Source organism: Neovison vison, chromosome 5 (assembly GCF_020171115.1).
Source record: "Neovison vison isolate M4711 chromosome 5, ASM_NN_V1, whole genome shotgun sequence".
Taxonomy (NCBI): Eukaryota; Metazoa; Chordata; class Mammalia; order Carnivora; family Mustelidae; genus Neogale; species Neogale vison.
The window spans coordinates 63,473,664-63,491,698 of NC_058095.1; the positions used below are offsets into that span (position 1 = coordinate 63,473,664).

The following is an 18,035-nucleotide window of genomic DNA, read 5'->3' on the forward strand; positions in this document are numbered from 1 at the left end:
ACTCTAGCACTCTTTTGTGTACTGTTTACACAGTATGTTTTTTCTGTCCTTTTACATTCAACCTATTTGGGTTTTTGAATTTAAATTGTGTCCTCCTCGCCTGGGTGGCTCAGCTGGTTAAGCGGCTGCCTTCAGCTCAGGTCATGATCCCAGCGTCCTAGGATCGAGTCCCTCATGAGGCTCCTTGCTCAGTAGGGAGCCTGCTTCTCCCTCTGCCTCTGCCTACCACTCTGTCTGCTTGTGCTCACTCTCACTCCTCTCTCTCTTTGACAAATAAATAAATAAAATTTAAAATAAAATAAATTGTGTCCTCTGGGGCTCTTGGGTGGTTCAGTGAAGTGTCTGCCTTCAGCACAGGTCATGAGCCCTGCCTTGGGCTCCCTGCTCAGTGGAGAGTCTGCTTTTCCGTCTGCTTCTACTCCTGCTTAGTTCTCTCTTTCAATAAATAAATAAAATCTTAAAAAGAAATAAAGTGTGTCTTTTGTAGACACCTTATATTTGTATCATTTTAAGAAAACTCCCTTCTCATCTCTGCCTTTTGATTGGAGTGTTCAGTTTATTACTTTTAATTTAATGACTGATAAGGTCAAATTTATGTCCATCTTTTTGCTATTTGTCTTCTTTATGTCTTACAGCTTTGTTTTGTTTCTTTCTCCTTTACTGCTTTGTTTTGTGTTATGTATTTTCTAGTATCCCATTTGATTCCCTTATTTCTTTTTTAATACCTTTTCGAATTTTTATCTAGTTCTTTCCCTGGGGATTATAATTAACATCTTGACATAAAATGATGTATTTCAGATTAATGCCAATTTAACCTTAATAGTATGTAAATCTTTGCTCTAATTTAGATAGCTCCATTCTCTCAGTCTCCGGTGTATTCTTATTGTCATACAAATTATACCTTTTAGGGACACCTGTCTGTCTCAGTTGGTGTAGAGCATGTGACTCTTGATCTCGGGGTTATGAGTTTGAGACCCATGTTGGGTATAGAGATTACTTAAATATAAAATCTTTAAAAAAAAAATCAGGATGTCTGAGTGCTATGGTCAGTTAAGCATCCTACTTTTGGTTTTGGCTCAGGTAGCAATCTCAGGGTCGGGTGATTGAGCCCTGTGTCAAGCTCCATACTCAGCACGAAGTCCACTTGAGTTTCTCTCCCTCTCCCTCTGCCCCTCCCCACCATGTGCAGTCTCTCTCTGAAATAAACAAATCTTTTAAAAAAATCAAAAACAGATTACACCTTTTATACATTATGAGCCCATCAGCATAATGTTTTGATTTTTGTTTTACGCAGTTGTCTTTTAGAATTAGATTAAAGGGATGCCTGGGTGGTTCAGTTGGTTAAACAACTTCCTCCAACTCAGGTCATTATCCTAGAGTCCCAAGATTGAGTCCCTAATTGGGCTCCCCGCTCAGTGGGGAGTCTTCTCCCTCTGACTGGGGCCGCTCTCATGCTTTCTCATTGTCTCTCAAGTAAATAAACCAAATCTTTAAAAAATAAAATAAAATAAAATTAGATTTAAAAGGGGGTACCTGGGTGGCTCAGTTGGTTAAGCACCCAACGCTTGATTTTGACTTAAGTCATGATCTCAGGGTCATGAAATCATGTGCTCAGTGGGGAGACTGCTCGAAATAGAATTTCTCCCTCTGCCCTTCCCACCCCACACCCGTACTGTCTCCCAAATAAATAAATCTTCTTTTTTTAAAGATGTTATTTATTTATTTGAGAGAGAGATCACAAGTAGGCAGAGAGGCAGGCAGAGAAAGAGGGGGAAGCAGTCTCCCCACCGAGCATGTGGGGCCTGATCCCAGGACCCCAAGATCATGACCTGAGCTGAAGGCAGAGGCTTTAACCCAACTGAGCCACCCAGGCGCCCCACAGATAAATAAATCTTTAAAGGATAAAAAATAACAGAAAATAAGGAAGGAAAGCATTACAAATGAAAATATGTTTATATTGTTATCTGTAGAGTTATGTTTACTGGTGTTTATTATTTCTTTATGTGGACTTATATTACTGTCTAGGGTCCTTTATTTTACTTGAAATGAATTTAATGCAGGCCAGATGTGTTAGCAGTGAATTTTCTTATTTTGTATTTATCTTTATTGAAGGATAATTTTCCTGCCTGTACAATTTTTCTTTTTTTTTTTCTAAGATTTTATTCATTTGACAGACAGAGATCACAAGTAGGGAGAGGGGAAGGGAAGCAGGCTCCCCACTGAGCAGAGAGCCCGATGCAGGGCTTGATCCCAGGACCCTGAGATCATGACCTGAGCCGAAGGCAGAGGCTTGAACCCACTGAGCCACCCAGGCGCCCCTCCTGCCTGTACAATTCTTTGCTGACTTTTTCTCTTCCAGCACTCTGAATGTTGTAACACAGTCTTCTACTTTCACTGATTTGTAGTTAGAAATCAACTGACATCTTTACTGAAAATCCCTTACACAAAAGGAGTCCCTTCTGTTTTGCTTCTTTCGAGATTCTCTGCCTTGGGGTGCCTGGGTGGCTCAGTGGGTTAAAGTCTCTGCCTTCAGCTTGGGTTGTGGTCCCGGGGTCCTGGGATTGAGTCCCACATCAGGCTCTCTGCTCCGTGGAGAGCCTGCTTCCCCCTCTCTCCCTGCCTATCTCCCTTTCTACTTGTGATCTCTGTCTGTCAAATAAATAAATAAAACCTTTAAAAAAAAAGATTCTCTGTCTTTTCATAGTTTGACTATGACATATGTAGGCATGGGTCTCTGATTTTATCCTACGTAGTGTTCATTGAGCTTCGTGTATGTGCAGATTAATGTTCACCAAATTTGGGGAGATTTTTGGGGGTTTTTTTTGGGGGGTTTTTGTTTTGTTTTGTTTTGTTTTTTTACAATGAGAGAGAGAGCATGAGAGGGGGACAGAGGGAGAAGGAGAAGCAGGCTCCCCACTGAGCAGGAAGCCCAATGCACGGCTCTATCCCAGGACCCTGAGATCACAATCTGAGCAGAAGGCAGATGTTCAACCCATTGAGCCTGTAGGTACCCCAACCATTATTTATTTGAATATTTTTTCTGCCTCTTTTCCCCCTCTCCTTCAGGGACTCCCATCATGCATATATTGGTATTCTCATTGTTCCACAAGTCTCTGAAATTCTGTTTACTTTTTTCATTCTTTTTTGCTCTGTTCCTCAGTCTAAATAATGTCATTTTATCTTTTTTCAAGTTACCAATTCTCTCTCTCTCTCTCTTTTTTTTTTTAAAGATTTATTTGACAGAGAGATCACAAGTAGACAGAGAGGCAGGCAGAGAGGGAGAGAGAGAGAGTCTCTCTCTCTTTTTTTGCCTGCGTATTTTAGTCTGTTTGGGCTTCTATAGACAAAAGACTGGGTGGCTTATAGAGAATAGAAACCTATTCATCACAGTCGAAGGCTGGATGTCTGATGTCAGTGTGCCAGCATGTTCAGATGAAGGCTCTCTTCTGGGTCACAGACTTCTCACTGTACTCTCACGTGGCAGAAGGAGCTAGGGATCTGTCTGGAGCTACTTTACTAAGGCATTACTTCCATTCATGAGGGTTCCACCTTCATGACTTAAGTATCTCCCAAAGGCCAGACTTCCTAATGTCATCACACTGGGCATTATGATTTTGACACATGAAAGTGGGGAAGGAGAAGGAGACACAAACGTTCACACTCTACTGCTGCTCAATTTGCTCTTTCCTTTCAGGAAACCTCTCTAGTGAATTTTTTATTTCAGTTATTATGTTTTTCAACTACAGAATTTCTATTTTGTGAGATACCATTTTCATAATTTCCTTTAATTCTTTAGATGAGTTTTTTAGATCTTTGGATATACTTTTAATATTCATTTAATGTCTTCATTTAGTAAGTACAACTTCTTGGCTTACTTAAGGACATTTTCCATTGATTTTTCTTTAACCTTGGCCCATGCTTTCTTGTTTCTTTGTGTATCTTATAACTCTTCTTCAAAACACATATTTTAAATAAAATGATGCAGCAACTCTAGAAATCAGAATCTGTGGTCCCCAGGGTTTGTTGTTGCTGCTGGCTGCTGTGCTGTTTTGTTTCGTGACTTTTTTGGACTAATTCAGTAAAGATTGTATTCTTTATCATGTGAAGTCTTTTTGAAATGTCTGCTTGGTCGACATAGTAATTAATGACTGGACACAGATTTCCTTAACCTTTTTAAACCAGCAAGTCTTCTAGCATTTGTCAAAAGATTTTTGTATGTGCTGGGCATACCTTCTCTTCCTAGTCTTAAGTAGGAGTTTACAACTCTTGCTTTCACAGAACCTCAGGGTAAGCCAAAGGTGAGAGCTGAGGGCCTTCTTAACTGGAGGCTTAGCTTTTGGTGGGAAAAAAAAATAAAACCCAGAAAGTTCATTACACTTTGAGTGACATGTGAAGTGTTTAACATAAAGTTTATATACTGTCATTCTCTCCCATATTAGCTATAGTTTATTATTAGCAGAATGAAAAGTTTGTTTCATGGACTTTCAGGTACAAATAAATAAAGGGGTTAAACAGTTGACAAGTATACAGATCTATACGGCAGGAAAACACCCCAGAGGAAATCTGTTTCTTCTGATATAGAGCAATTATAGACAAATAAAATCTAACTTAAGGCTTTTGGCTAATCAGCTAATCAGGATCTTTAGTTTATTAGATCATAGAGTTAGGGATTGAGTTTGAATTCTGGAGTCAAACTGCCTGAGTTTGAATCTAGACTTTACCTTTATGAGAACTTGGACAAGACATGGAACCTTTTCATGCTGCACTTTTCTTATTAGCACCTTCCTTATTGGGAGGATTTAGTCATTATATAACAAGGCCTTAGATCAGTACCTGACAAATATTATGCACTGTATATATACAAAAGAAGAGAGAGTGGTTTCATGAATCCCTTTGTACCTAATGCTTGTGTTCAACAATGATCAGCCACTGGATTATCATATTTCATTTGTAATCTTACCCTCTCTCATTAATTATTTTCAAGCATATACATTATATAATTTCATCAATAAATATCTTGTCATATATCTATAGCATGTTTTTTAATGTTGAGTATATTACCATGGTTTCAGCTAAAAATCAGTAAAAAGCCTTAATATTATCAAATGTTGGCTTGGTATTTGTTTCCCTGGTTGATTCATATGTTATGATTGGTTAATATTGTCTCCTAGGTCACTTTTAGGCTAGAGTTTCCCGCATCCCTCTTTTTTTCTCCTTATAATAATTTGTTGAAGAAACCCACGTTATTTGTACTTTCTTTGTACTGTTATTTGTACTTACTTGTACTGTTGCCCAGCAGAGTAGCCACTAGCCACATATGGCTATTGAGACCTGAAATGTAACTAGTCCAAATTGGGATGCCCTGTAAATTTAAAATGCGTGTCCTGGGTGGCTCAGTGGCACCTGGGAGCCTCTGCCTTCAGCTCAGGTCGTGATCTCACGGTCCTGGGATCGAGCTCCACATTGGGCTCTCTGCACAGTGGGGAGCCTGCATTCCCTCTCTCGCTCTGCCTGCCTCTCTGCCTACTTGTGATCTCTCTCTGTCGAATAAAAAATAAAACTTAAAAAAATAAAAATAAAAAAGATAAAATGCAAGTCATGTTTCAAAATCTTAGTACAAAAGATAGTGTTCATTAATAATTTTTACATTGATTGTGTGTTGAGATTATAATATTGCATATATATTAGACTGAATAATATTAAAAATTTCATGTGTTTCCTTTTATTTTAATGGGTCTGCTAGAAACCTTAAGTTACAAATGTGACTTGCAATACATTTCTATTGGACAATAAACTTCTATTGATTTAGAATTTCATACAACATGGATTTTATTCATTGTTAAATAAGGGTTATTTAAGACATTTCTCTGTCCTCTGTATTTCCAGTATATTATTAGTTGGATCTGGAGGCTTAATCAGATTCTGATTTGATTCTTTTCAAAATGTTTTTGGCGTATATCTGGTATATACCTCCAGAAGGCACATAATGGCCTCATTGTGGCCTGTTTGGTATATTAGCAGTCACTTATGACCCTTTAATTCATTAGAGGTTGCAAAATGATGATGTTCTAATTTTCGTTGTTCCTTTCCATGTATTAGCTGAAATCCTTCCATAAAGAGAAATCTCTCCTCAGCAACTGTGTGATCACAATCTATTACTATGCAAGCTATAAATATTTTCCATAGGAAACGGACAAAAGGTTAATTCTTTCTATTTATTTATCAGTTTCCAGGCATCCTCCAAAAATATTGAGTATTTTTATAGTAATGTATGGAATCATGAATTTAAATGTGTGTTTTTGAAACCCATTGTTTATTATCCTCACGGATGTTCAAATTATCCCATTATTGTTAAGTAGTGGGAGCCTCTTCCAAGTTTCTCCTGCATCTTAGATATGATCTTAGTAGTCTCCCTTGCCTTTGGTATCATAGAATGTTCCAGGCCTTTTTCCTTTTAGTGGTAAGTAATATTTAGAGGCCACATTTTAGCTTGCATCATGTTACCTTATTAGTTATTGTCTGTATTTTTAGGCCTTTTCCATGGATGAAACTAGGAAATATATTTTATTTTCTTCCTTAAAACTAAAATAATTCATGAGTTTATACTGATACTTCGAATTCAAATTTGGATCTATGAAGTTACTGCATCATCTCACCAATATCACATTATATCTTCTTTCTGTCATGCCAAATTTATTGGTTCTCAGTTGCGTCAATATACTAATTTGCTTTAGCAAACACTATGCACACAGCAGTTACAAAATAGCATTTTCTTCACTACCACCAACAGTATGATTATTTATTGCAAAACAGTTTTTGCTTTTTGCCGTTCTTTTTCTACTTGGGGTATATTTCACAAAGGATATACAGAAAATTGTTGTTTTAAAGTCACTTAAAATATTTCATCTTTGATGAATGTCTGTGCTTCAAACTGGTTTCATTTTCCTTTTAATTTTTAGGGAAGACTTTACAATTTTAATTTTTTTCATAATACGTTGACATGGTCTACAAAACAGGAAATATTCAAGAGAGTCTAGCTTCTAATTCCAGTCCTCTGCACTCTCTTTGTTCCCTTCTTCTTCTAACAGGTAACCAGTAAAAAAATTGTATGGCTTCTTCTTGCATTTTTTTACACAAGCACATGTATAATTCATATCCTGACCGAAAAAGTTCTCCAGAGTGCCCATGATTTCTTAATTTTTTCTTGCTCAAAGACAGACCTTACGATATTCTGTATCTACAATCTGAATGATAAACTGTATGTTTTATTAAGTCATATTCTGTAGATTTAGTACTGAGAAAGAGCAGATAGTATAGATAAGCCAGAGTTTTGAGGGAGAAAGGATGATTTGGGTAGAAACTACTAGCTGTTATCAGATGTTAGGACCTTTCTAGGGAAGGAGGAAACCATGCTGTTTTACTCCAGATAATATAGTAAGACCAATATTTCAAAATTAAAGAAAGCCAGATTTTAAATAATCTGAAAAGAAAATCCTGCTTCAAGTAAAAATCAGGAAATTGAATGGGCTTCGTCTTATGGTTTTAAGTTCTTATCGCTGGAGAGATTCCCTCAGGCTCTGAGGGTTGAACTGGTTGACTTCAGTGGTCATTTGGTGATTCTGATTTCTGGAGTATTCCTCCAGTTTTATATGTATCATTCTGCCCAACAGGTCTCACTGTGTAGTGCCTGGGTGATCACAGTGTATTTATTTTAGGATCCCGTGACATTTAAAGATGTGGCTATAGACTTCACGTTAGAAGAGTGGAGGTTGATGGACCCTTCACAGAGGAACCTACACAAGGATGTGATGCTAGAGAATTATAGGAATCTTGTCTCCCTGGGTAAGAATAACTTCCGGTTCCCGTACCTACCCACTTGATCAGGTATGCTGAAGATACAGAGCCTCTAAAGTACTTAACTGACCTGCGGTTAGAGTTTAGGCATTCAAATCTCAAATGAGGGGGATGTTTTGGGGATCATGCTATCCCTTGCTCTTAATTAAGTGGCCCATCCATTGTAGAGTAAGAAATACATATTTCATTGGCATCTTGGGAGGTTGTTGACAGCTCCCCAGATTTAGAACTGAACTTTTTTCTGATCATTTTTATAAATGGGAGTTATCAGTACCTCCAGAAAGAAAAGAACAGATGTGTTCGTTTTTTTTCCAAACATAGATTATTCCAGTGATCTGTAATCCCAGAAAACCTAGAATCATAGTGTTGGGCTCCTTTGTAATCATCCGTAACACCACTGTACAATAGAATGTTCTGTGTCTGTGCTGTCCAGTATGACAGGCACTAGATATTTGGGGCTGCTGAGAACCTGAAATCTGGCTAGTCCAATGGAATAACTGAATTTTAAATTTTATATAGTTTTAACTAACTTAAATTTAAATAGCCATCTGTGGGGTGCCTGGGTGGCTCAGTGGGTTAAGCTGCTGCCTTCGGCTCAGGTCATGATCCCAGGGTCCTGGGATTGAGCCCCATGTCAGGCTTCCTGCTCAGCAAAAAGCCTGCTTCTCCCTCTCCCACTCCCTCTGCTTGTGTTCCCCCTCTTGCTGTGTCTCTCTCTGTCAAATAAATAAAATCTTTTTTTAAAAGTAAAGGAATGAAATGTGTTCTCAAAATGAAAAGGAGGCTGCTATGAATGAAGCCTAAGTAAGCAGGAGACTGTGTAGACAACCGCCTGCCTACTCAGAGCTTTGTAGGTGATAGTAACCATTTGGATTTTAATCAAAGCAAGTGTGAAGGCATTGAAGGACTTTAATCAAGGATTTTTCGGAAGTAACTGTGTGTGTGGAAATCGAGCTTGAGGACATTAAACCAGGTAATGAGGTTGTTACGATAGTCTAGGCAGAGATTGTATCTTGGGTTAAGCTGATAGTGGAGATGGAATCCACAAATTGGATTCTAGTTCACTTGAGAATTTTATCATGATGCCATCGGTAACTCAGTAGGTGTTATACATATTCTTTTCATGTATCAATATTACAGATTTTTAAATCAAGTATAATTAACATAGTTTTATATGAGTTTCAGGTGTACAATGTAATGATTCAGTAATTCTGTTCATCACTCGGTGCTCATCAAGATAAATGTGCTCTTGGGCACCTGGGTGGCTCAGTGGGTTAAGCTGCTGCCTTCGGCTCAGGTCATGATCTCAGGGTTCTTGGATCGAGTCCCGCATCGGGCTCTCTGCTCAGCAGGGAGCCTGCTTCGCTCTCTCTCTCTCTCTCTCTCTCTGCCTCTCCGTCTACTTGTGATTTCTCTCTGTCAAATAAATAAATAAAATCTTTTAAAAAAAAAAGATAAATGTGCTCTTAATCTCCTTTGCCTATTTCACCCATCCCCCACCTGTCTCCCCTCTGGTGGCCACCAGTTTGTTCTCTGTATTCGAGAGTCTGGGGTTTTCTTTAATCTCTTTTTTTCATTGTTCATTATTTTGTTTCCTGTATTAAACTCTGACTGACTTATTTCACTTAGCATAATACCCTCTAGGTCCATCTATGTTGTTGCAAATGGCAAGATTTCATTCTTTATCGTGGCCAAGTAATATTCCATTGTATGTACACACTACATCGCCTTTATCCATTCCTCTGTCAGTGGACACTTGGGTGGCTTCCATAGCTTGACTATTGTAAAAAATGCTGCAGTAAACATAGGGGTGCATATATCTTTTCAAATTAGTGTTTTTGTTTTATTTGGGTACGTACCCAGTAGTGGAATGAGTGGATCATAATTGGGGTTTTTTTGTTTTTTTTTTAAGATTTTATTTATTTATTTGACAGAGAGAGATCACAAGTAGGCAGAGAGGCAGGCAGAGAGAGAAGAAGGGAAGCAGGCCCCATGCTGAGCAGAGAGCCCGATGCGGGACTCGATCCCAGGACCCTGAGATCATGACCTGAGCCGAAGGCAGCAGCTTAACCCACTGAGCCACCCAGGCGCCCCTGATAATTGTTTTAAAGTTTTTGAGGAACCTACCTACTCTTTCCCACAGTGGCTGCACCAATTTACATTGGTGGTGAATGAGGGTTCTTTTTTTTTTTTTTTTTTTTTTGAGGGTTCCTTTTTCTTCACATCCTCACCAACATTTCTTATTTGTTGTGTTTTTTAATTTCAGCCTTTCTGGCATGTGTGAGGTGATATCTCATTGTGGTTTTAATTTGCATTTTCCTGATGGGTAGTGATGTTGAGCATCTTACCATGTTTCCATCAGCCGTTCTCTATTTCTTCAGAAAAATGTGTTTTCCTGCCTTCTCCCCATTTTCAATTGAATCATTTGTTTTTTGGGTGCTGAGTTAAGTTCTTTATTTTGGATGTTAAGCCCTTATCAAATATATCATTTACAATTATCATCTCCCATTCAGTAGGTTGTCTTCTTGTTTTGTGGATGATTTCCTTCACTCTGCATAAAGTTTTTTAGCTTTGTGTGATCCCAGTAATTTAATTTTTCCTCTGATTTCGTTGCCTGAGGAGATATATCTAGAAAAATGTTCTGTGCCCACTGTTAAAGAAATCACTGCCTATGTTCTCTTCTAGGAATTTTATGATTTGAGCTCCCACACTTAGGTGTTTAATCCATTTTGAGTTTATTTTTCTGCATGGTGTAAGAAAGGGGTCCAGTTTCACTCTTTGGATGTAGCTGTCCAGTTTTCCCAGCACTGTTTGTTGAAGACACGGTCTTTTCCCCGTTATATATTCTTGCGTCCTTTGTTAATTGACCATATAAATATGGGATTATTTCTGGACTCTCTGTTCTGTCCTGTTGCATTGATCTATGTCTGTTTTTGTGCCAGTATTACACTGTTTTGATTACTGCCACATTATAATATATCATGAAATCTGAGACTGAAACCCCCAGCTTTGTTCATTTCTCTCTCTTTTTTTTTTTTTTAAAGGAATTGGTGATCATAACCTGAGCCAAAATCAAGAGGCAGATGCTTAACTAACTGAGCCACCTAGGAGCCCTTGTTCTTTTTTTTTAAGGTTGCTTTGGCTATGTGGGGTCTTCTCTAGTTCCATAGAAATTTGAGATTATTTGTTCTAATTCTATGAAATATGTAGGTGGTATTTTAATAGGAATTACATTGAATATGTATATTCCTTTGGGTAGTATGGACATTTTACCAGTACTGGTTCTTCCATTCCATAAGCATGGAATACCTTTCCATTTGTTTGTGTCATCTTCAGTCATTTTCATTAACATTAAGTGTTGAAAGTATTACATATTTTAAAGCATCTGCCTTTGGCTCAGGTCATGATCCCAGGATTCTGGGATCCAGTCCTACATCGGGCTCCTTGCTCACCGGGAAACCTGCTTCTCCCTCTGCTGCTTCTCCCTCTGCTTGTGCACTCTCTCCCCCTCTATCTGACAATTAAATAAAATCTTTAAAAAATAAAAATAATTAGAAAAAAGAAAATGTGTATTTTTACAAGAGTAAATGAAAAGTGACATTAGATAGTTTAGATGACTCTTAGGAGAAGATACCCCCCACCACCATGAAGAGGGAAAGAGAAATGGGGCAGTAGCTACAGGAAAGTACGGAATGAAGAACAAAACTTTTTTGTCTTATATTTGAGATGGGAGTTTTTATGGCATATTTGAGTGCTGATAAGAATAATGCCATAGTGGAGAGGGAGAAATTGATGTTGCAAGACCAAGATGGGACTCAGTGAAGAATGAAAACTAAAGTGTGTGAGAAGATTAAAGGGCATAAATTCAAGAAAGGAAAAGGAGGGATTTACCACTGATAGACAAATAGGCCGCCTCTTCTGCTGTAACACTAGGAAGGATGGAGAAGGCAAGTGCAGATAATAGGTCAACCCTTGATAGGAAGATCAAGGCATTATAATAGATTCTGAATTGAAAGAAAAATAAGAAGCAAGACCATCAGCTTATGGTGAGGAGAAAAGAAAGAGCTGTGAGAGAGGGAAAGACAGATATTTTTAAGATATGTTGATTTCATTAGGGAAGCCATGATGGCCTGATGCTTTTTTTTTTTTTTTTTTTTTCAATTCGACAGAGATCACAAGTAGTCAGAGAGGCAGGCTGAGACCTAGAGGGGAAGCAGGCTCCCCGCCAAGCAGTGAGCCTGATGTGGGGCTCAATCCTAGGACCCCGAGATCATGACCTGAGCCGAAGGCAGAGGCTTTAATCCACTGAGCCACCCAGGCGCCCCTTAAATCTGTTTCTATTATCTGTTTTTTTCTCTTGGATTTTTTCTTTCTCTCTCTCTCTCTCTCTCTCTCTCTCTCATTCTTTTAAGATTTATTTGAAAGAGAAAGAGAATGGGGACAGGGAGGGGAGAGAGCAAAACTTAAACACTCTCTTTGGCTCAGCAAAGAGCCCAGTGCAGGGCTTGATCTCAAAACCCTCCAAGCCGAAACCAGGACTCGGACACTCACCAGCTGCACCACCCAGGTGCCCCTCTCTTGACTTATTTCTAATGAGACTTTTATCTTCTTGTATGCCTATTGTTCTTCATTGTCAAGCATTAATATGAAAACCTGTAAAAATAGTTTGAGCTTCTGGATTGTGTAATCTTTTTCCATAGAGAATTGTTTGCTTTGGTGGACTGCTAGGGTAAAGGCTGTAACCATCCCCAGTTAAATTAGACATTTAAGTGAACTGGGTTCTAGGGTTCTCCTCTTCGGTATCTTTGAATTCAAATCTTTGTCCTTTTTTTTAAAAAAGGTTTTATTTTTAAGTAATCTCTGCACCCAACATGGGGTTCAATCTTACAGCCCTGAGATCAAGAGTTGCACGGTCTACCAACTGAGCCAGCCAGGCACCCCTCAAATCTTGGTCTTTTTTAAAAAGGTTACACTGTGGGATGGTTGTCTTTAAAACTTGCTTGTATATACAATTTAAAATTTTACTCTTTTTGAAAAATTTATTTATCTAAGAGAGACCGAACATGCGTGCATGCACACGTGGGGGAAGGGGCAGAGGGAGAGGGAGAGAATCCTCAGGCAGACCCTCTGCTGAGTGTGGAGCCCATTGCAAGGCTCAGTCTCACAATCCATGAGATCATGACCTGAGCCAAAACCAAGAGTTGGACACTCACCAACTGAGCCACCCACATGCCCCAATATTTTACCTTTTTTTAAAGGATTTATTTGAGAGTGAACACAAGCAGAAGCAGGAGAGGGAGAGAGAATCTAAAGCAAACTCCACACAGCACAGAGCTCAACCCAGGGCTCAATCTCACAATTCTGAGATCACAACCTGAGCTGAAATTAAGAGCTGGACACTTAACTAACTGTGCCACCCAGGCTCCCCAATAGTTTACTTTTAGAACAATTTTATACTTTTTGTTTTTTTAAGTAGGCTCCACATGGAGTGCAGCGTGGGGCTTGAACTCACAACCCCGAGAAAACCCAAGCTGAGATCAAGAGTCAGTACAGAGCCACTCAGGCTCTCTGTACTTTTATATTTCTTTTAAATTTCTAGTTAATTTTCAGGCAATTATTTCTAAATGTTTAAAAACTAATTAGATCAAAACCTTTTGTGGATAGTGGAATGCTTCATGGCTTTAAGTTCAGTGTGTAAGTAGTTTTTATCCAATTTTTTTGGACAGAATTTTAGGCATGATCTTAAGACATAAAAAGGTTACAAAACTACCCTTCAAAATTACTATATCACTATTTGAAGTATTAATAACTGTAAACATTAATTTTGACTAATTTACTGTTCAGCCTACTTTCTGAAAAATCAAAGTGTTGTTTTCCATTAACGTTTTATTAAAAACTACATAAAAAGATTTGAATAAGCTACTCTGACACGGAAAGTTGAGAAAGCGATCATTTAAAAAGCTAGCAAACGAGTGAGAACAAATAGAAAGTATGGTTGGGAGCAACGTCTGGTTTGTAGAGTAAATGGGAATCAAAAAATAATCACAACCTATGAAGAAAGGCCTGGGAAAAAAAGTTTATTATAAAGGGAACGAGAAGAGAAGTATTTGAGATACTTAAATTCTAGGAGGGTTACCATGAATGAATTTTTTTGTAGGGGAAAATTGAATTTGCTGCTTTGGTTTTTGGCTCAACTAGCCTCCTTCAAACATACGTCTTTCTTCTTAAAAACAAGGCCAGTTTGCAAGCAGTTAAAACTTTATATTCATTATCAGCTAAGGCTTCCGTTTTATTTTCTTCTTTACTGAGATCTTCCTAACTTCAGAAATAGGAGTCATTTGATTTATCTTTTTCTTCCCCCAGAGTTGGAGACCAAACCTGCAACCAAGAATGCTGTATCAACAGAGGATGTTTCTGAAGATGTATCACAAGGGACCGTAATAGATAAACTCACAGAGAATGGTCTTTGGAACTCCAGAATAGGAGGATTATGGAAATGGAATGAAAGGATATTAAGATTGCAAAACAGTCAGGAAAGTCATTTGAATCAAAAAATAGTTACTCACAAGAAAATTCCCTCTGGTCAAAGAAGATTTAGATTTGGATCTCTTCTTTTTCCTGAAGCAGGCATTATCACAGAAGAACCCCACAGCAAATGTCAAACACATGAGAATTTCACTGGGAATTTAAATTTGATTACAGATACCCATCTGGGGAAGAAACTTTGCAAGGATACAGAAGGCGGCAAAGCCATAAGGCCTACTTCAGAACTTACCTTAAAGCCCTATATATGTAGTACATGTGAAAAGTCCTTTCATTGTAGGTCATTACTCATTCAACATCAGAGAACTCACACTAAAGAAAAACCTTATGAATGTGATGAATGTGGGAAAATGTTTAGCCAGCCTTCATATCTCAGTCGACATAAAAAAATTCACACAGGAGAAAAACCCTATAAATGTAATGAATGTGGGAAATCATTCATTAATTATTCATGCCTTACCGTACACCACAGAATGCATAGAGGAGAGAAACCTTATAAATGTAATGAATGTGGAAAGGCCTTCATGCATTCTTCATCCCTAATTATACATCAGAGGATTCATACTGGAGAGAAACCTTACCTATGTAATGAGTATGGGGAATCTTTCAGAATAAAATCACACCTAACTGTACATCAGAGGATTCATACTGGAGAGAAACCATATAAATGCACCGACTGTGAGAGGGCATTTGCCAAAATGGTAAATCTCAAAGAGCATCAGAAAATCCATGCTGGAGTGAAACCTTATAAATGCTGTGATTGTGAAAAATCGTTCAGGACTAAGTCATACCTTAGTGTACATCAAAGGACCCATACTGGAGAAAAACCATATAAGTGTACTGAATGTGAGAAATCTTTCACTAATACATCACAACTTACTGTACATAAAAGAAGAAGGCACACTGGGAAAAAAAACCTATAAATGTAATGAGTGTGGGAAGGTTTTCAGAAGGAACTCAGGCTTTCAGACCCATCAAAGAACACATACTGGAGAGAAACCATTTAAGTGTAATGACTGTGGGAAAGCATTTAGCCACATGGTACATATCACAGGACATCGGAAAATCCATAGCAGAGAGAAACCCTATAAATGTGATGTCTGTGGAAAAGCCTTTAGGAGAGGTTCATACCTTACAGTGCATAGGCGAACACATATTGAAGAACAACCCTATACATGTAAGGAATGTGAAAAAGGTTGTATCACTCTATCGCTGCTAACTCGCCATCAGAGAATTGATACTGGGGAAAGGCCCTATAAATGTGAAGAATGTGGAAAAGCCTTCAGAAGCAACTCAGACCTTACTGTTCATCTGAGGGTACATACTGGAGAAAAACCCTATAAATGTAATGAGTGTGGGAAGGTTTTCAGAAATAAGTCAGGCTTTAATAAGCCTCAAAGAACACATACTGGAGTGAAACCATTTAAGTGTAATGACTGTGGGAAAGCATTTAGCCAGATGGTACATGTCACAGGACATCAGAAAATCCATAGCAGAGAGAAACCCTATAAATGTGATGTCTGTGGAAAAGCCTTTAGGAGTAGTTCATACTTTACAGTGCATAAGCGAACACATACTGGAGAAAAACCCTATACATGTAAGGAAAGTGGAAAAGGTTGTATCACTCTATCGCTGCTAACTCTCCATCAGAGAATTCATACTGGAGAAAGGCCCTATAAATGTGAGGAATGTGGAAAAGCCTTCAGAACCAACTCAGACTTTACTGTACATCTGAGGAAGCATACTGGAGAAAAACCCTATAAATGTAATGAGTGTGGGAAAGCCTTTAGGAGTAGCTCCAGCCTTACTGTACATCAAAGAATCCATCAAAGAGAAACTCAGCTAATATAAAGATTAATAAAGCATTCATCCAGATGCCAGCACCACAAGAGGAATCCAACTGTCTTTTATGGACAATTCACCAGAGAAAATACACACTTAAGAGATACTTTAGAGTGGCTGTCTGGGTGGCTCAGTTGTTTAAGCATCTGCCTTCACTCAGGTCATGAGTCCGGGGTCCGGGGATCAAGCCCCACATCGGGCTCCCTGCTCATTGGGAAGTCTACAACTCCCTCTGCCCCTCCCCCTGCTCTTGCTCTCTCTTTCATGCTCTCTCTCAAATAAAGTCTTTTAAAAAGAGAGAGATACTTTAGAAACATAAGAATGTGTTAAAGCATACCATCATATTAAATCTTAGAAGGTCTAAGGAAATTCACAATAGAGAAAAATAATGGGCAAATGAAAATATTCATCCAGATTTCATACTTTACTCAACAAGTCATCTTCAGTGAATTGCCTGTATATTTTTTGCCTATTTTTGTATTGGTTTGTCTTTCTTAAAAGTCTGGAGGTGCTCTTTATATGTTTGAAACAATCCTTTTTCATGTGTTGCAAATTTTTTTAATCTAGTGATTGTCTTTATGCTTTTTAATATAGTAAAAGAACTTAACATTTTAATTTTTCACAGTAAGATATTTATATATCCTCCTTTTTAGATTGTTTCTTTACTCTTTTAAAAAGTTAAAAAGGTCTCCTTAGGGGCGCCTGGGTGGCTCAGTGGGTTAGGCCGCTGCCTTCGGCTCAGGTCATGATCTCAGGGTCCTGGGATCGAGTCCCACATCCGGCTCTCTGCACGGCGGGGAGCCTGCTTCCTCCTCTTTCTCTCTCTACCTGCCTCTCTGCCTACTTGTGATCTCTCTCTGTCAAATAAATAAATAAAATCTTTTTAAAAAAAAAAAAAGGTCTCCTTAATCCCTAATTTATACAATAGTCTCCTAAATTTGTTTTCTAAGATTTTGATTATTTTTTACATTTAAGTCTTTAATCCATCTGGACTAGATGGCTAGTCATAGAAGGAGTAAATGGCGATTAATCTCTGAAAATGTTAATGAATCTAAGAAGTACTCAAGGAAATGTGAATTAAAACAACCAATGAGCTGTCACTTTGACTTCGTGAAGTTGGCAAAAATTAAGAGCTCTTTTGCTAGTGGGTTTTGGGAAACCATCTACTTTTACAAAGGTTATATATTCTATTTCCACCAGCAATTCAGCAATATATAATTTTTTAAATAAATTTTTAAAATAAAAATCCTTTGACATAGCAGTCTCATGTTGGGAATCTGCCCCTACAGAAGTAACATCATCGATACATAAAAATACAATTAAGGAATTTTGTTGAACTATTGTTTGTAGAGGCAAGTAGAAAACCAAGTGGAGACAAAGTGAATGACCATTAATGGGGGAATGGTTGAATAAATGATGATATAACCATTCTGTGGAACAGCATGAGAGTGATTTTTTAAATTAGTTATATGTACACTAGTTGATCTCAAGGTATTTCCACAATTTTAATAACTAATTACTTTATTACAGAGCTTTATGTGTACAGGATGTCATGGTTGTTAATGATCACACCTATTGATGTATATATGTGTATGTGATGAGCATGGAAACAAGTATATATACTAGAAGAATAAACACCAGGCTGTTATTATTGAAGGAAGGGAAAAGAGAAGAGAGAAGTACGGGAAAGGACTGGAATTTTTATATAAGTGCACCATGTATGAAACTCAAGGTAAAACTGTATTTGTGTAAACTTTTTAGAACCATGAATGAAAGGATGGTCTCCAAAAAGGTAA

At 38.0% G+C, this 18,035-nt stretch overlaps 1 protein-coding gene across 1 annotated transcript in view; it reads left to right on the forward strand.

Moving 5' to 3' along the window:
• LOC122906787 (zinc finger protein 624-like) overlaps positions 1-16,421 on the forward strand; it is a 33,627-nt gene extending 17,206 nt beyond the window's left edge. Inside the window, 3 exon segments of the mRNA XM_044249169.1 lie at positions 7,716-7,842; positions 14,218-15,302; positions 15,304-16,421. Of these exon segments, the coding sequence (XP_044105104.1) occupies positions 7,716-7,842; positions 14,218-15,302; positions 15,304-16,248 (2,157 nt within the window). The 3' untranslated portion in view covers positions 16,249-16,421.
• Positions 16,422-18,035: the final 1,614 nt, after the last annotated feature.